Source organism: Nyctereutes procyonoides, unplaced genomic scaffold (genome assembly GCF_905146905.1).
Source record: "Nyctereutes procyonoides isolate TBG_1078 unplaced genomic scaffold, NYPRO_anot_genome, whole genome shotgun sequence".
In the NCBI taxonomy this organism is placed as follows: Eukaryota; Metazoa; Chordata; class Mammalia; order Carnivora; family Canidae; genus Nyctereutes; species Nyctereutes procyonoides.
In genome coordinates this window covers 18935982-18956211 of record NW_026575048.1, presented here as the reverse complement: position 1 = coordinate 18956211, position 20230 = coordinate 18935982, and the positions used below count along the sequence as shown (strand labels likewise).

Below are 20230 nucleotides of genomic sequence, written 5' to 3'. Positions count from 1 at the left end.
GGGTTCTCTATTATGTTTCAAATGGTCGAATTGTCTAGCCTATGCCAATTCCACATTGTTTTAATTTCTAAGGCTTGGTTTTAAATTTTGGTATCTGATAAGGCAAGTTCATCCTCATTATTCTTTAATATTGTATTCATGCTTCTAAAATAAAGTTAGCATTTATTTGTTAAATTTCATGTTGAGATTCTGATTGGAATTCTACTGAATTTAATTATTTTCAGAACAATTGACATCTTTATGAAAAATCTTTCCATTCACTGGTATCTTTACTTGGATCTTTTTTTTGACTTTCAATTATGATTTATAATTTTCTAAGTCTTATAAATTGAGATAACATATTTTGAAATTATATTTCCTAATTGGTTGTTGTTCGTGAAAAGGATTGTTATTAAATTTTATTTCTTATTTTTTCCCCTAGAAACACTGCTGAACTTCTCTATTGATTCTAAGTTCCCTATAGATATTCTTGGATTTTCTACATAAGCATTTGTATTGTCTATATACGATTATTTTGTCATGTTTGCTTACTGTATTTAAAAATCACTTAATTTTTAGTGTGCCAATGATATATTTAAACTTTAATTCCTTTATCAGGTATTGTTATTGCCAGCCCACAGCCATTTACCCTCTTCTTTTTCCTCAATGACAGAATAGGATTTTGTTCAGCTGATTGTCCCAAAGTACACATCTCAAGGGGTAACATATGTACTCTAAGCCAATCCTTGCTAGCAGTTGGTTAAAGGTGTATGTATGATTCTGTTCTGACTAGCCAGATGTGTGAAATTAAAAAAAATTTTTTTGGTCCTTTTTCTTTTTTTGGAGCAGTAGGAAGTAGAGAAGGATAAGAACATGGAAACAGTTCCTTAGCTTTTGAAAAAAGATGCGTAGGAAAGAGTTTCCCCCTTTCCTGTGAGTTTTGTTTGCATGTGATATTTGTAATCATGAGACCCATTTTTCTAGCTGCCAAGGATTACAGAGTAAAAAGATAGAAAGAACCTAGGTCCCTGATAACATTCCGGAGCCTCTGAGGTAACCATACCTTGACCTCTCTGATTTCTATCTTCTCATTATCTGAATCAAAATACTTTTTAAAAATGGTTTTACTGGGGCACCTGGGTGGCTTAGTGGTTGAGCATCTGCTTTTGGCTCAGGGTGTGATGCCGGGGTCCTGGGATTAAGTCCCACATCAGGCTTCCCATAGGGGAGCCTGCTTCTCCCTCTGCTATGCCTCTGACTCTCTCTCTCTCTGTGTCTCTCATGAATAAAATCCTTAAAAAACAAAAATAAAAATAAAAATAACATAACATAAAATGGCTTTACTACTTTGAATGGATCTTTTTTCTTTCCTTGTGACTGAAAGCATCTTAACTGAAATACTGACTGACATAAGCCTTGGCCAGACCTTCTCACAGAGTGCCTTTAATTGAACACACACAGAAGACTCCAAGCATCTCTGCAAAGCAAGAGCAACTGTGGACTGAGGGCCCCACTGTTAGAAGAACTTACAGTCTAGCACCCAAAAAGTAGGTCCGGACAATGAGACTCTGTCTTACATGGCAGTGTAAGTTGTTTTGTGTACTGACATATTTGGAGGCTTAAACTTTTGTGTTAGTGTGCCTCAAATTTTGTATTTATCTGACTTGATGGATATTTCAATGTTGGGCTACTAAGGCCACCAAGCTTGGACATGCCTCCATAATATTTACAGGTAGCAACAGGGAACCACACTTACCTATTTGCATCCTTGTTACATGTGTATCCTTTGCATTGCTCCTCTGCTTATCAGCTACTTTAGGAAGAAATCAAAGTAAAAGCAATTTTTTCTCAAACTATGTGTGAATGATTATTTCACCCATTCACAAATCTGACCTAGACTGTTGATCTGGCCTTGCTCAATAAGTATTTACTGACTCTATCCTGTAAAATGAGAAAATCAACACACCTAGGTTTTCTTTTACTTTTTAGGTTAGCCCTTAATCACTTAGGACTTGCACTGTTATTGAATTTCTCAGGTGTGTATGTTTGGAATACTACAAGCTGACTGTAAATTCTAAGAGTTGCCTGTATGTTTTATGCTTTGTATGGTACTTAGTATAGTCTCCCTCAATATGTTTTGTGAACACTATGTTTTGTGAACTAGAAGAATTTCTTATTCTTGTGCTCTCTACTGAGAATAATGAATCCCAAGTTATAACGAGTAGTTTACCTTCAACTAATACTCATATTACTATTTCCTTTCTTTGTTTCTCTTTTCTTCCTTCTCTTCCCCTAATTCCTTTCTGAGTTTTTTATTCCACCCCAGCATTTTAGAAATTATTCCTTTCTCTGTTATTCTACCATTAACAATTTTTTCCTATCTTATCTCTCCTTTTCATCTTCTTTTTAAGTGGAATAGAAACTCATTTTATATTATTTATTGAATATAATTTCATAATAATAGGTAGTATTTATTAAGTGTTACTGCATGCCTGGAAGTGCACTAGGATCTTTATATGTCCTATCTTATTCCACACATCACCCCTGAGGTAGAGGAATTATTTATTGAGCTTCTTTTATGGATATGATCAGAAATCAGAGGCTTTAAAAGGGTAAATAATCTGACTGTGAAACCACATAAGGTAAGGTTAGAACTAGGACTTGAAACCAGAGCTCTTGTAATGTTATATATATTGTCTTTCTAATATAATTTTGTTCTTTCTCTTTTTTCCTGAATTTGTAACTCTCTATGAAATTGCTTTAAATACTTTATTTTTTTTAAAGATTTTTTATTTACTTGTTCATGAGAGACACAGAGAGAGTCAGCAACATAGGCAGAGGGAGGAGCAGGTTTCCTGCCAGGAGTCTGATGCAGGACTCCATCCCAGGACCCTGGGATCACAACCTGAGCCAAAGGCAGATGCTCAACCACTGAGCCACCCAGGTGCCCCCTGCAGAGATAATACTTTTAATCATTCGTTTTTTTGGTTCTTGATGCTTATTTCTGTATTTGCTGCATATAAATCTTAAATATTTGTGCCATCATACCCACTCATTACCTGTCATGAGAGAGATTTAACTCACTCAACTCCCTAGGACCCCCAAACTATCCTTTCCTCCATTCTCCTAATATAATATCACTAAGCATCAATCACTCCAACTTCAAACAACACAAATTTCATTTTCTGTTACAAAAATTGTAACAGTATCTCCTGATGCTCTACTTTATAAATTAAGCTATATATTTCTCTTTATTAATTTAATAATAATATGATATTCATCCTAAATATTTTTTATCTCAAAAAACAAAATTAAAATGCTTTTAAATTTTGAGTCTCAAGGTACTTTGTTATGAGCTAGCTGTCTTTAACTGAATGAAAGTCTCCCTTTAGGGACGCCTGGGTAGCTCAGCAGTTGAGCGTGTGCCTTCGGCTTGGGTCGTGATCCTGGGAACCAGGATCGAGCCCCATATTGGGCTCCCTATGAGGATCCTGCTTCTCCCTCTGCCTGTGTCTCTGCCTCTCTCTCAGTCTGTGCTCCTCACGAATGAATAAATAAATCTTTTTAAAGAAAGAAAGAAAGAAAGAAAGAAAGAAAGAAAGAAAGAAAGAAAGAAAGAAAGAAAGAAAGAAAGAAGAAAGAAAGAAAGAAAAAAAAAAAAAAGAAGGAAAGAAAGAAAGTCTCCTTTATCTTATCCTAGCAGACCAAGGATGATTTGAGTCTTTCATAAAGGTTGTGGGACTTGTTCCTCTTGACACCTTTATTCTAGCCAGTGGGCTGTGGTTAGCCCTGTGAGAGTTAGCACAGGTCTTTACAAATGCCACCTGCTAACCTGGAGGACTTACCTGCTGTTGCCCCTGCAAGCGCTGCTGAAGCTGAAGCCGCAGCTGGTTGGGTGCGGCTGGAGGTCTGTTCAGAGTCTGCCGGGGCTGCATGCCCATGCCAGGTGAAAAAGCGCCTCGGGGAGGTGTCACTTGGACAGGCATAGTCCCCAGTGAAGGTTTTTGCCTGACCATGCCTTGGAAAGGGCTAGAGAGATTGGCAGTAGGTGAAGGAGAAGAATAAGGCTGGGAATAAAGGTTGGGTCTTTCTTCCATCATTAAAGGTGGTGTTGCTTGTTGTGGTGGAAATCTCTCTGATAAGACATCTAATCCACCTCCCTGTTGGGAAATAAGCCAGAATATTTTACAAATAAATTATTGCCAATAAATGACATGCTTCTTATAATCTTGGATCTGAGAACATGTTATCTCTAGAACATTTTATATAAAATACTATGCTGAATTAATGAAGTTCTTTAGGAGTTTGCTACCTAAAGGAATCACTTATGAAAGTTACTTCTGAAATGGAGCAACAGATGAATGGAGATGTCTAAAAAAAAAATCTCAAAACAGAGATTAAAAACATGGTTAAAATACCGGCTAAAAGGTTTGAAAAGAACCACATTGCAAAGCCTAAGAGTCAACAAACTTTATATTTAGTTGTTTACCATGAGAAGTAGATTATCAAAGGGGCGATTAGTTAGGCATTTTTCTATCTCAAATACAGAATTCATGCTGTTCTCTTATTTGAAAAAAATTCATAGCTGGCCTAATAGAATGCCATAGCTATGGCTTTCAAAATTGTTAACTATCATTCATTGTAAAAAAAAAAATCTAATTTAAATTGTGACCTAGTATGTTTGTGTGTGTTTGTGTGTACATGTATGTATGTAACAGAAAGGAGAGTTTTATGAAACATAACTTCCCCTTTCTGTGGGCTATGTATTCTGATACCTTTTAGTCTGCTACTTAAAAAAACGTTGGTCATGAGGCACTAAATTGATTTTTCAACCTCACAGCGTGAAAAATACCTGGAAGTCGGGGCATTATGGAATATACAGGTTGAAGTCTAGCATGTATGAAGGATAAATTAAGTCCTAGAATAAGAAGTGATGATATAAATCTGGATTCTATTCTAGGGGGAGCCGCTAAGATTCTGGTCCATAGGAAAGGCTAAGACTTTCTAATTCTAACTATTTCTAATTATAATGACCTTTTTTTTTTGTTGTTTAAAAAACAAATTATTTGCTATATTTTGATAACTTTCACAAGAATAAATTATAAAACTACTTAAACACACATAGAACAATATTTAAAAATCTTGTTTAAAAATAATTTTCTAGCCTCTCAGGATTGAATCATTTAAACAATGCCAATTTTAATAAATACCTGGACGAGTTTGTCAATTCCCAGAGCTCTATCTAGTTCAGCTAGTTCAGTTTCATCTTTGCCGCTGAGAAAGGACACTAGCTGTTCAAGAAGAGCCTTCTCGTCATTTCTTCCTTCTACCGTTGTTGGTGGACAGAGGAGCTCATCTAATTGTGAACTAATACACTGGCTATAGAATCAAAAGATAACAGAGTTTAAGACTGATATAGCAAATAAGTATTCAATCTCAATAATACAAAATATACATATATGTATATATATGATACACACATATATGCAAATTTTGTTCTAAAAAATTCTCTGATGAGATTTTTTTTAATCAGTTCTTACACAATGAAATGTTCCATATTATGTGCAGAAATTTATAAATGTTCTGCATGTAACTAGAATATATTCTCACTACTTTGTCAATCACTGAAATTTGCTTCCATATTCTTCCTGTTTGCTTACAGAGATAGCTTGAAAAATTAAATATAGTTAAGAAAGGGAAAAGAATTCTTGATGAAAGTCAAAAATAGGGCAGCCCGGGTGGCTCAGCAGTTTAGTGCCACGTTCAGCCAGAGCCTGATCCTGGAGTCCCGGGATCGAGTTCCACGTCGGGCTCCCTGCATGGAGCCTGCTTCTCCCTCTGCCTGTGTCTCTGCCCACCCCCTCTGTCTCATGAATAAATAAAATCTTAAAAAAAAAAAAGTCAAAAATAAAGCTCAGTCAAAATCTCAAGGAAAAAAATCACCTAGCCTATAGTAAGATTTATTCTATTTATACGTCACTTTCAAAGATGATCAAATTGTACTGATAACATACATCTGATTGCCATTTACAAAAGAAATCAAACTAGGAAAATTAAACATGCTCAGCATTAAGCAACAAAAAAATTGTTGATTACATAGAGGAAATAGTTAATCCAAACTGATACCAACTGATGCATATAACTTAGAAATATATAGAAAATAATAATAATTCAAATTTAGTTATATAATTATAAGGCTTCTTCTTTGGGGAAAGTAAGTGGGAATAGTGTGCATAGTTAAAGCTCGAAACGACACTCGATACTATCTAGTTTGGTTGCTATACATGCGATGTCTCTAATGTTTTGGAATGGGGCTACTTATGTCCTTTAAGAAATTAAATTCTAATCAAGATGAGACACTGAGTAGATGTAAAAAGTACCTTCCCTTCTTATACCATTTTGCTCCAAAGACAAAATACTGAACAAAAATTATAGAACTAAAAGCTCAAGAGCTTTTATAATAATTGTTATACTGAGCTCAATTCATCTACATGTCTCAGAAATTTTATAGTAATCAATCACAGTAAAACAAGAGATGAAAAATAAAACCGCCACACACTATATCAATCTTTTGGTAATTACAATACATACTAGCCTTGCAGTCACACAGTAAATAAATCTGTTTAACTTGGGTGTCTTCCTCCATTCCACCTTTTTTTCATTTAACATTTGCTTCCACTCCTATATCACAAAATACCAATGTAGGTTGGAATTCAGTTTATGAAAATAGTTCTTTGTTGTAGAAGTTAGTATCTGATATTTTATAAAATAGGAAATGTATTACTCACTCTTCTGGTTTATTCTGATTTACAGCAGTCACTGTATTATTTGCCCATGGAATCTGATCACCTGTTCCTGGCTGTCCAAATTGATTGTCAATTGCTTCTAATTCCAGCTCTGGTAACCCTGATTACAGAAGAAAAGGTAAGGCATCAGTATCACAATGGAAGATAAAATGACAGTATTTTACAGAAGTAATATACTGTATGGGAGAATGAAATTTCCCCTATAAAATGTTACAAAGGTCCCTTATCCAGAAACTTAAACTGCCTAGAACGTGGCCACATAATAACCAGTGAGAAAGTAAGGAAACGGTCTCTGAATCAAAGACAATCTGATGTAAAAAAAAGTTTGCACATAAGTTGATGTTACCATAGGGAGAATCATTTGGAACTTTGTCAGAAATTATTTCTTTTAAAGATAATTATAACAATTTTGGTTAGCTGCTTTTTCAATCTATAGGACATTAGAATCTGCTATAGTTAGGAACAATGTTATCATGACACAAGAGTGGCAAACAGAAGATAAAATATGTTCTATAATAGTAACAGAAACTAAAGGGCACAGCAGTCTGGGGTCATTCTGAAAATGGACAAAGTTCTGCAGCTGTCAAAGTGAGAACACAGCTGTATAACAATCAATGCTTCTGATGATGACCCATAAAGAGAGAGGTTGTTATGCTTTATAATGAAAGAAAACAGTATATGCATTTTAGAAGGTTTTTGCTTAGTTTTTTTTTTTTTTAAATCTGATTATTTCTGTACTGTTTAGGAAAAATTGTAAATAATCTAAATTCCAGAAATTTAGGTACTGATTAATGAACCATGGTATAGATATTTAAAATGTACCATTAAATGAAGAAGAAAAAACCCATAAACCAAGACATTATGTTCAGAATGATTCTAGTTTTATAAATTATTCTGTGTATATTAGCAGTAATTCTGAAAGAGTGTATATATCTTTGGTTGATTTTAGGTTGTAAGATTAAGGACTTTTCTTTTTTTGACATTTCTTTTAATGCCTCTAATGGTTATCTGTAATTTCTGAAAAGGATATAAATAAGTTAATTGTTGTTAGGGTTGCATTGTATTTCCCCAAAATTCATTGTTGAAGCTCTAACTCCTAGTAGCTAAGAATGTTACTGTATTTGGAGACAGGGTCTTTAGAGATGTGATAAAGTTAAAATAGGGCCATTAGGGTGGGTTCTAATTCAACAAGACTGGTATTCTTATAAGAACAGGAGATTAGGATATGACAACATATATAGAGGGATGAACATGAGGCCACGGCAAGGAGGCAGACTCCACAAGCCCATAAAAGGCCTTAGAAGAAACCAAACCCCTTCACCTTGGACTTCTTGCTTCCAGAACTATGAGAAAATTAATTTCAGTTGTTTAAGCCACCTGGTCTGTGGTATGTTATTATGGCAGTCCTAGCAAACTAATACTTTTTAAAAAACAACTAAAAATGCCTTGGGGTTTTCTCTTTTCTTTCCTTTCCTTTCTTTCTCTTTCTCTCTCTCTTTCTTTTTTCTGAAAGAGAGAGAGAGCACGCACAAGCAAGTGCAGGGGTCAGAGGAGAGGGAGAGAGAGACTCTCCACACCCACCAAAGAGCCTGACATGGAGCTCAATCTCATGACCCTGACATCATGACCTGAGCTAAAACAAAGAGTAGGATACTTAACCAACTTAGCCACCCAGGCACCCGCCTTGAAATTTTAATAGAAAACATAATTAAGTAGAATTTCTCATTCCAATGAATAGAGAATAAGTAGATTTAAGAATGCCTAAAAAAATGTGTTTAATGGTAGATACTGATCATTATTAACTACAAAAAGTATGTTAGGCTTACTTTTATGTGAAATATACTCAACACTTAGTATGAATTAAGTATAGAAGTCCAAGTAAATACATTCATTTCTATAATCATCATTTCTAAATGCAAAAAATTATAGCTCTCAAACTTATCTTCTCTGTCATGAAAAATGATAGGAAACAAAATTCTGTAGAATTCTGAAAAACAAAGCAAATTAAACCCACCAAACATCAACCACAAATGATAATGGGAAGTAACCACTTAATTCCTATCACCATTTAAATCAAGAAGTTAGTCAAAGATTATCTACAGTTGACCCATTGCTCTATTCCATACATTAATTCCTCAATCCTATTGTTTCAGAAATCTAATCTAGACAAAATTAATTCTATTTAAGAATCAAAGAAAATTTACAAGGCTGTCTACCATAAGTACTGAATATTATAAGATAATCTATTTGACTCAGTAATAGGAGATGGGGTCTTGATGGGGAAGATGTTAAGAAAATAAGTTGGATGAAATTTCTCAAAATGAGATAAGATTTTTTTTTAAATTTTTAAATTATTATTTATTTATGATAGTCCTCAACAGAGAGAGAGAGAGAGAGAGAGAGAGAGAGAGAGGCAGAGACACAGGCAGAGGGAGAGGCAGGCTCCATGCATCGGGAGCCCGACGTGGGACTCGATCCCGGGTCTCCAGGATCGCGTCCTGGGCCAAAGGCAGGCGCCAAACCGCTGTGCCACCCAGGGATCCCCTCAAAATGAGATAAGATTTATCTGCTAAGTTTGATGACTAGGAAAGAAACAAACCCAAACAAATCAAACTTTGATTCAAGTAAAACTTTTGTTTGCACAGGCTTTATAATAAAAAGAAGTTAGTTTTTATTCTAAAAGTCACCTCAACCTTTTAGGATTTCCTTTAGAAATTTCTATAAAAATTTGAAGCACTTACTGGAATGTTTTAAGAAATATATGTTCTCTTCTCCTAGTCTGGGAATAAACCTACTATTTTTGGTCATGTTTGTGCCCTATCAAACATGAGTAAGTGTGTATGTAACACAAAACAAGTACAACAATTTGTAAATGGAAACATGGACACATCTCCTAGTCCCTGGGTTGGGTAGGTGCAGATGAAATGGAGGTAGAAAACAAGCCCTTAGGGATTCCTCATCAAGCTAGTAATCTTCCTTATCATTTTTGCAAAGGTTTCAACATAATATTTTCTCCATTTAAAATAGGGGTTCTTGAGCGGTACAGTCTGGTTGAGCATCTGACTCTTGATTTCACCTCAGGTATGATCTCAGGGTTGTGAGAGTTCAAGCCCCCTATGAGGCTCCACATTCAGCACAGAGTCTGCTTGAGTTTTTCTCTCCCTTTCCTCTGCCCCTCCTGCTGCTCACGCTCTTTCTTTCTAAAATAAATAAATAAATCTTTTAAATCTAGTAAAAAGGAAAATTATCCCCATTAGCCACAAAAAAGTTACATTACTAAAAAATTTAACCTCTTATAAATCATATGATAAAAATAGAAAAACCCAATAGATAAATGGTTAGAGAATATGAACAGGTAAGTCACATGCAATCACTGAAAAATGATCTACCTAATTTACAATAAAAATAAACAGATTAAAACTACACTAGGATACTTTAAAAAATCAAACCATTGAGTTGGCAAAGATAAGGAAGTGTATAATTCAATGTCTTAGAAAGGCTGTATAGAAAGAACATTATCAGTTAGAGTGTAAACTGGCATTGTATCTAAGAAGGGTGATTTGGCAAAATCTATCTTTTGATCAAGCAATTCTATTTATAACATCTATTTCATATATACTCTCATTAGTGGTAAATTATCTCTATGTAAGATTATTCATTACAGCTCTGTAATAGCAAAAGATACCTACCAAGAAGCACAACACACTAAAAAGAGGGAAATTAAAATGGATTTTTTAAGTACTGAAAATGCTTTATCTGAAACTCATTATCTTTAGTGTTATGCAATTATTTCAATATACTATAAATTAATGAGATTTAAAAAATAATCATCTCAGAATGTTTACCAAACATAAAATCATCCATGTCACAAGATCACTCACTTACTCTAATGAAACTGTCAATGTTCAAATATTTTTGGAATTCTTCTGGATCTATCTAAAATAGTATAAAGGTCCTTAAAGAAAATATATCTCCTTAAAGTTAGATCCAATTTTGGTTTGGGCTTAAAAAAAAATATTATTCTTTTTGGATCAACAAATTTGGCTCCAAATAACTCCAGAAAATTTCAGAAGTCAAATTCACCCTCAGAGGCTAGGGATCTAAAGACGGTCAAAAGGACATAGGAGAAGTTTTGAAGGTACTGCCAAAGAGGCTCATTGTACATATTTTGATCAACAATACTGTCTTAAGCTGTCTCTTGATGTGTTCTGGTAGTACATTTCTAACAAAATTACTTAAATCACTTGGTCACACTGCATGGGTATGTGGTGTACATATCAACCGGATGTTTTGAAACCAGGCGGGCTGATACTTAAGTCCTGATTCTAATAAGAAACAGCACAGAGGATCATAGGGTAAGGGAGGGAAAACTGAATGGGAAGTCATCAGAGAGGGGGACAAAAACACGAGAGACTCTTAACTATAGGGTATCCCTGGGTGGCTCAGCGGTTTTTGGCGCCAGCCTTTGGCCCAGGGCGCGATCCTGGAGACCCGGGATCAAGTCCTGTGTCGGGCTCCCTGCGTGAGCCTGCTTCTTCCTCTGCCTGTGTCTCTGCCTCTCTCTCTCTCTGTGTCTATCATGAATAAATAAATAAAATCTTAAAAAAAAAAAAGGAAACAAACTGAGTTGATGGAGGGGATATGATAATTCGGTGATGGGCATAAGGAGGGCATGTGATGTGATGAGCACTGGGTGTTATATGCAACTGATAAATCATTAACACTACATCTGAAACTAAGTATATACTTTATGTTGCCTAATTGAATTTAAATAAAAAATAAATAAATCCTGAATCTGCATGTACTAAATAGAAAACCAGGCAAGTTTTTGTCTGTGTGTATTTTTTTTCTTTTCATTCTCTGGACCTTTATTTTCTTGTATGTAAATAGACCTAAGGAAATTTTCTGGTTCAATGTGGCAGATTTATATCCCTTCTATTTTATTTTCCCTCCAAAATTATCTCTGAAATAAAAGAAATAAAAAAGGAAAATAAGTCTCTAGCTGGAGGAAAGGCAAGAGAAATATTATGGCAGCTGAACTCAACTGATAAGAGTTTCTGAAAGCTAAAACCGAGGAAACAAATGGTAAAACTTCAATGAAAGTAAAAAATCTACAAGACAAAGAGAAGATTCTCCAGAAGCCCAGAACAACTCCAAGCTTAGGGGTCACTGGAACGGGTACAAGAACAGGCCATGGGCATCTGGGCCACTGAACAGCTGCGGCAGGCCCCACCCCCCATGCAGAGGACTCTGGCGTCTGACCCTGGGATTAAAGGGGTAAGAGCATGACTCGAAGTGGGAGTTCTGCCCAGGGAATCTCCCAGAGTGGGTGCTTAGGCTGCCATGAGGATTTCCCCATTACCAAGCCCCACTCTCTCACAACAGCAACATAGAAACAGGGCTTCTATAATCAGAACCTACCTTCGCTGCCAGAGTAAAAAGGGTTTCTCACTTTACTAAATAGATTGTTCATTTCAGGCCTTGGTCAGTATATAGGCAGACAGTGTAAATGCACCAAACATTCCAGAAAAGTCAATGGCAGGAAAGAGAGAGAAGCAAATTTAACAAAGAAAGTAACTTTGGAGGAAAAAAAAGATTCTTACAGAAAAAGAGGCCTAGAGTAAGTATAATAAATGTATTGTCACACAGATTGCAAAGTTTATCATCATACCCACAGAAACTAATAGGCTTCCATGAGAAGGAAAATTAAAAACCTGATAGCTGCAATTAAAAGAGCTCAATAGATAGAACTGAAAAGCAGAATGGATACAGTTGAAGATTCAGTTTTGATCTGGAAAATGTGGTCCAGAGATTCTCTCAAAATACACTACAAAATGGTAAGGAAAAGAAAAGGTAAGAGAAAAGATGAGTGCCATGGTAGAAAAACCCAGAAGTTCTAACTGGTGTACCCCAGGTGGTGAAATATGATGGTAACTAAACATGATGTGTCCTATGCCAGGCATTTACACTTGACACTGCTTAGGTTAAGGCTGAAGACTAAGGTGAAGAAAGATGCTTGATTTTCCCAGGTGGGCACAAGGTTAAGATGTGAAATCAGCTATTCAGTGATGGATTCTGGTTCCAGTGAAAGGTAGTGATGGCCATCACAGAGGCTAGAGGAGGCAGAGAATTAGAGGCTATTCTCTTCTTTCCTAGGATATGCTAATATATTTTTGTCCCCATCTTTTTCCTTTTCCAATCCTTTACTCTCTTTTCCTTTATCCTTTTTTTTTTCTAAAGATTTTATTTATTCATGAGAAACACACAGAGAGAGAGAGGGCAGAGGGAGAAGCAGGCTCCATGCAGGGAGCCCAACATGGGACTGGATCCCGGGACCCCAGGATCACGCCCCGGGCCGAAGGCAGGCCCAAACCGCTGAGCCACCCAGGGATCTCCTCTTTTCCTTTATTCTGCCCAACTTGTTTCCTTAGCCTTATGCCTCCTAAAATCTTATTTTCTTTCTCCTCTACATTGCAGACTGTCTGCACCGTCATCCTCACCCTCCTTTACCATGAGATCTTCCCTTTTATGCTTTTGGCCTTTGCCAACACTATAGCACAAGGTTTAACAGATTCTGGCCTATTTTATATACTTTTATATATGGAGCTATATTTGGGGGAAGAAATCTCAAGAGAGAAGCAAAATTTATTTGCCTCAGGACAGACTACAAAGGAAAAATATTTCAGTTTCACAGGCCTGAAGAGTAGGAAAATACTTTCTATTTTTATTACCTTTACTTTTTATCAAATATATATACATAATTATTAAAGTCAGGACCAAAAGGTCCATTACAAATAAAAGCAGCTTTAAGTCTTACCCCTTCTAATCCCTTGGTTACTTCCCTTCTAATGGAGGCAGCCATTCTCAACTTGTGTAACTATTTTCTTTGGCATTTGCTTATTTATTTCTAAATGTGCATATGCTGCTATTCCTTATGTCTCAATTTGAGATTACTGACTTGCCATCATGATAGATGAGGTCTTAATTTTCTCAGACCTACCTATCTTACTACTTCCCATGTCCCCAATTCCCTAACAGAGTTCACAGTTTCTTTATAATAAAAAGTTAATACTTAGATTCTTATGATTATGCAAATATTACTCATTGCAAAATTACATTGTGCACTATGTTCAAACCTTTCTTGTATCTTGCTTCCCTTTTTCTGGAGTTAAAAACTGCCATATTTTTCATTTGCCTGCTTTTCTAGAGAAATCTTTCAGATTTTCAACATTGTTGACATAAACCTATCTGTAATCTTTTCTATAAACTCAAAGAGATCAATTTCATTTCTCTCCCAGAAGCCTCCTTTCCAGAAGATTCAGGCCACCTGTTTCAATATGTATTGGCTATTCCCTAATCTTATTAATCAGCTATGCTTTCAGATCCTCTGTTTTCCCTGGATCTTATATCTTTTTCTCTTCTGGTTTTCTCCCTGTATTGTTGAAGTACTTCTCTAAGGATCTTTACTAGAAGGGGTGACTATACCATGCAAATATTTGAGCCCTTTTATACCTAAAAATGTCTTTTTACCTATTTTCACAACTACTAGAAATTTGCATGGTTAATTGTAGTTAGAAATTACTCTAATCTAAAAAAAAAAAGAAATTAATCACAGATATTCCTGAAGCAAATTTGATTAAAGTCTAATCTACATATAATATACACCCATTTTAAGTGTACAGTTGTAATAAACTCTGAAAAAGATATAAACTCATAACCCTCCTGTCTTAATAAAGAAAACAGAATATTTCTGTCATGTCTAAAAGTTTCCTCAAGCTTCTTGGCTGTCGATCTTCCCTACTTCAACCCCACACTAGCAACCAATAATCTAGACTTTTCTCACTCAGCATGTTTTTGAGAATAAATAATTCATGCCATGAACCACTAGTTTCTTATTTTCCACTGCTGAGCAGTATTTCAGTTTATAAATGTGCCATTTCTTTGTTGATGGACATTTAGATGGTTTCCAGTTTGAGGCTATCATGAATAATGTTGTAGGACCATTTGTGGTCAAGTCCTTTGGATAAGCATGTGCTTTCATTTCTCTTTGTTAAATACCTATGAGTTGGACTGCTGGGTCACATGGTAATGTGTCTCATTTGATGAGATTTTACCATATTATATATCCAATAGCAATGCCAAAGTTCAAGGTGCTCATCTTTGACATAATTGTTTGGTACCATCAGTTTTTAAAATCTGGGGTATTTCAATGGAATAGTAGTAGTATATATAGCAGTACTGCATTATAGTTTTAATGTGCATTTCCTTGATGATTAAAGATATTGACTATCTTTTCATGTGTTTGTTGGCTATTTTCAATCTTTACTTATGTAGTGTCTTTTAAAATCCTTTGCCTATTTTTTAGATTGGGCTGTTTCTCCTATTATTAACATTTTGCATTTATGTACTACATATGTTAGACTGATGAACTAATATTGATACATTTTCATTAACTAAAGCTCATAGTTCACAGAGTTTACTCTTTGTGTTGTACATTCTATAGGTTCTGACATATGTATAACAACATGTATGCACCATTACAGTATCATACAGAACAATTTCACTGGTCTAAAAATCCTCCATGCTCTACCCAGTCATCCCTCCCTCTGACAAATACTAACAACGAATCCCTATCAACCACTGATCTTTTTATTGTCCCCATAGTGTTGCCTTTTCCAGAACGCTATATGGTTGGAATCATACAATATGTAGCCTCTTCAGATTGGCTTCTTCCACTCAGCAATATGCATTTAAAGTTTCTCCATGTCTTTTCATGGCTTGATAGCTTCCAAGTTTGGGGCAATTATGACTCACTGCATGCAATTCACATCTTTTCTCTGAAAGCTTTTAGAATCTTTCTCTCTGGTGTGTTCCAGAATTACAAATGATAAGTTTTGGTATAGGTCTTTTTTGTATGTACGTGTTAGCTATGTGTTCAGCCAGTGAAATCTGAAAAATTATGCCCTTTGTTTCTTTCTAGAAACATTCTTGACTTTTTGTTGTTGTTTGAAAATATCTTCTCTTCCCCTTTTTCCCCCCCTTCTCATTGCTTGTTTGACCGATTCTTATCAATCATTACTGGCCCTCCTAGGTCAATCTTAACTTTTTTTCTTCCCAACTTTCTACTTGTCTTTTTGTTCTTTCTTAAAGTTTTTCTCAGCCTTGTCTTCTATCATTTCTCTTAAAATTTTAAAATGTTGGATATTTAACTTCCAAAAATTCTTTCTTCTTCTTTGCCTTTTTTCTTCCCATATGGATAAAATATCTTCTCAAAAATTTTAGGTTTTTTAGTTTAGTTCAGTTTTAGTCCATGCTCTTGTTGTATAGCTCTATTGTACTCTCTTTTTGTTTCTTTTACTCTCTTTCAAGTTGCAGACTTCCCTCAAAGTCCTGGTGATCTCTGGTTGTGTCTGTTCAGTGTTATAAAACACGGACTGTGAGAGCGGAGTGTGAAGCTTGTGTCCTCTGGGAGCCTTCTGTTGGACAATTAAATGGCAGGGTGACCTCTGCACTTTAGGGAGCTCCCCTTACACACCCATATCCAGACATTTTTCTGGCCATTCAGTTCTCCTGAGATAAATCCCCCAGGCTCCCATATTGGATGGGGATCCAGAATCAAAACACTCAATAGTCAGACTTCATTTTATTGCCTTTTAGCCTTGTACCTTCTTGTTTCTCCAACTGTGCCTACTATGCCAGAGTCTGGAGCCTCTCAGTTTCAATTAGAACAAACTTTTGGAGTCATTTCATTTAATTCTCCTTTTGCAGATAAAGAGAATAAAGCTCAGGAAATTCATGTGTCCAGAGTAACACTGTTAATAAAAGGAAAATGTGAGACTTGAACCTGGGCTCCAGCTTACACCTAGTGCTCTGGTCAGCTGAAAAACTGCTTCCAAAACTGTCAGAAATGACTCAAAAACCTTTTTTTCCAGCTTCCTGGAAATCTTGGCAAACTTGCAGGAATTGTGTCATGACAGCTAAAAGCTGCAGTAAGACTGAAATAAATGAGTCCCACATTTGATCCTGTCAAAAGAGGGACAAGACTTGGGTCGGGAACACAGGCAAATTTTGAAAGTAAGCTGTTCAGTTTCCTTTGGTTTCAAGGTTACACAATGGAATTATCAATACCGTTATTTTCAACTTCAAAATTTGACAGATGAATAACACTTGACAGGCCTATCTTTATGAAGTATTATACTACCAAAGTGTCTCTTTAGGCTAGAGTACCAGTGACTCATTTCAACAGTTGTCTCCTAAATGGTGCTCTATGGGATAACATGTATGACTTGTGAAAAGAATTCCATAATCAAGAAAGTATGGTAAATGCTGGGTTACAGAAATGTAAACTGGTATCTTTAACATAGGGCTTTTAAAAACTAATATACAATGTGGAATTTTAAGAGGAGAATGGTATATGTGCCATGTAGCATTTGCCCAGTGGATTTTAGCACAAAATCCTTTTTTTCCAACTTGTAGGACTAGTGTTCAAGGAAGACACTTTGGATAATATAATCTGACCAGTACCATATTTCTGAGTCTTGCTATGGAATGTTTGGGTAAGAACACAAAATTGTTCTCCTTAATATCAACTGTTCACTTTAACATTAATTACAGAAAGATAGAAGCTATAATAACTTAAGATACACATGATGAGTGAAATTCATATGTATAAGAATAACTATACATTATTTACAGTGGCATTAATGTAAAAATAGTTCATTCTCAACAAATAAATGGTCTGTGCAGTAATGATGAGAGATAAAGCACTAATCCACATTATGGTTACATATTTAAAACAAGGTTTTCTCCCAACACATACTATTTAGCCTGGAAGTGGGTCTGGCAGTGGTGGACTGAAGTGAAGCTGGCAGGGTCTCCGATTTGATGGTTACATTAGTGACCGCACCATCCATCCTCTCTGGCTCACATAAGCCTGGCAACTGGGCTGCCTTCTCCAGCGTGGGTAGTAACTGATCAAACTGGTCAAGGTCAGCTGTAAACTAAGAACGGAAACCAAAGTTAGAGGAAATATATTCTATACTTTACCTGAATCAATGTAGAAAAAAAGTTGTTCCTTTACACTCTATGAATTAAGTGTGACTATGAGAGAATTAAGAAGAAATAATTGGAAAGACTGAGGCCTCATTAAAATTATGTGAGCTTCTGGAAAACAGTTTGGATGCTTATGATATTAATATAGTGGAGGGTATGAGATAATGTACACATAATAATTGTCTACTATATTTTGGCATAAAATTTATGCGTTGGAAAGAGATTAGACTGGAAAGAATTCAAGAATATTGTGTTCCACTGATTATGGATGATTTTTTTTTCTTTTTTTTTGGATTTTTTTTCTATCTTATAAAATGATTTACTTTATGATGTTAATGAAAAATAAATTTACACTGATGTAACTTTATAATTTAAAAAAGTTTGGAAAACTTCCTTATAAATAGTATATCAGCTTCAGAGATCCTAGGAAGGTCACTTCCCACTTGAGGATTTAATAAAATAAGAAACCTATTTTCTAGATGAGATAGGGTATCTCTACAGTTGTCTGAGGTTATGCATAGGAGAAAACTGGCCTTATTTCACAGTATTATGCTATAACTATTACTTTGAGACAGTTCATCAGTATAAAATGTCACCTGTTTGGGTTTCACTATTTAATTCAACTAAAATTTATGTTTCTAGACTGTATAAATAGAATTATATAGATGTATTTTTAAAATGTCTGACTCCTTTCACTTAGCATTATATTTATGGGGATGCCTGGGTGGCTCAGCAGTTTGGTGCCTGCCTTCAGCCCAGGACATGATCCTGGAGTCCCGGGATTGAGTCATACATCGGGCTCCCTGCATGGAGCCTGCTTCTCCCTCTGCTTGAGTCTCTGCCTCTGTCTCTCATGAATAAATAAATAGAATCTTAAAAAAAAAAAAAACCATTATATGTCTGAAGTTCAGAGATCTTGTCACATGTAGTAGTAGTCAATTTGTTTTCACTATAGAATAGTAACACACTGTATGAACAAGCCACAATATATTTACCCATTCTATTGTGATGGATTTGGGACTAATACAAATAAAGCTACTATGAACATTTTTGAACACGTCTTTTGTTATACATGTGCAAAAAGTACTAATCATAAAGGAAAATACTGACAAATTGGACTAAATGAAGACATTTCATCAAAAGTACCATTAAAAGAAAGAAAAGGCAAGGCAAAGCATAGAGAAGATGTCTGCAAATATACTACTTTATAGGACTCATCCAAAATATGTAAAGAACTCTTATGAGTCCGTAAGAAAAAGACAACATATTGGGAAAATAGGCAAGATACCTGAATAGGCAGTTCACAAAAGAAGATATACAAATGGCCAATAAATATTAGGGAAATGCAAATTAAAACTACGAAGTACCACTACAAAGACCCCAAAATGGCCAAAATTTAAAAGATTGACCTTACTAAGTATTAGCAACAACATGGAACACTAGAGGGAATTCTTTGTACACACTAGGAAAACTCCATTATCTACTAAAGATGAACATACATATATCTTATGATTCTGCAATTCCACTCGTAGGTATAAACTCAGCAGAAATGCATGAATATGCAAACCAAAACATCTACCACAACTGTACACAATAGCATTATCTTATAAAGTTGTGACTTTTTAAAGAGTTTTAATATAGTTATTATTTAAAGCTTTTTTTCAGCTTAAAAGCACAGTATTAGTTTACCTGTACCAAGAAACATGAGAGATAGCTTTATACTCAAAAAGCACACACACATAAAAGTAATCAAAATAGTGTTATTACAAATAGTAAATAGAGACAATATGGAGCACTATGAATGCAGAGAGGAAAGAAATGTCTAATGAAGGCTAGTGGGGAAGGCTTTACAGAGATGATGTCTGAACTGGTTTGTGAAGGATGAGGAGAAGTTCAGCAGACAGAAAGGAGAGCAAGGCAGAAGATGCTTAGAAGAGACATGGCTTATTCCAGGAATGGCAAGGACTTCCATGTGCCTAGAATGCAGTATGCCTGAGGGAAGAGAGAGATTTCTGTGAGATGAGGGTAGAACATAAAGCTGGCTTAAAAAATGAAGGACCTATGTACACTAAGTGTGAATCCTGTTTCAAAATGAAATGTCTCATCGATTAGCTGCTTTGTAAATATATTTTCAGCTATTTCATATTTGTCTATATTCTTTCTAAATAATTTGTAAGCTCCTAGGGGGGAGAGACTACATTTTCTGTTTTTCTTAAATTCCTTCAGGGTCCATAGCAATTACTTCATAAGTGAAGGTGCCTGTTAATTTCACTCCATCCCGACCTTAGCTTAATCACAGAAGTTCCTAACCTATAACAATTTATGCAAAGGTTTATTTCTGTTTATTTCTGTTTCAGAGTGTGTTATGTACCTGCTTCCTAGAATACTCTGAG

At 35.4% G+C, this 20230-nt stretch overlaps 1 protein-coding gene across 9 annotated transcripts in view; it reads right to left on the bottom strand.

Annotated features, from left to right (window-relative positions):
• The window catches only part of NCOA1 (nuclear receptor coactivator 1), a 245257-nt gene that overhangs the window by 33136 nt on the left and 191891 nt on the right, over window positions 1–20230 (bottom strand). For all 9 annotated transcript variants that reach the window (XM_055327207.1, XM_055327201.1, XM_055327209.1 and 6 more), the window contains 4 exons: window positions 17605–17785; window positions 6768–6885; window positions 5190–5358; window positions 3825–4139 (listed from right to left, as the gene is read on the bottom strand). In XM_055327207.1, coding sequence (XP_055183182.1) covers window positions 3825–4139; window positions 5190–5358; window positions 6768–6885; window positions 17605–17785 — 783 coding nt within the window. The remainder of the gene's footprint in view (window positions 1–3824; window positions 4140–5189; window positions 5359–6767; window positions 6886–17604; window positions 17786–20230) is intronic.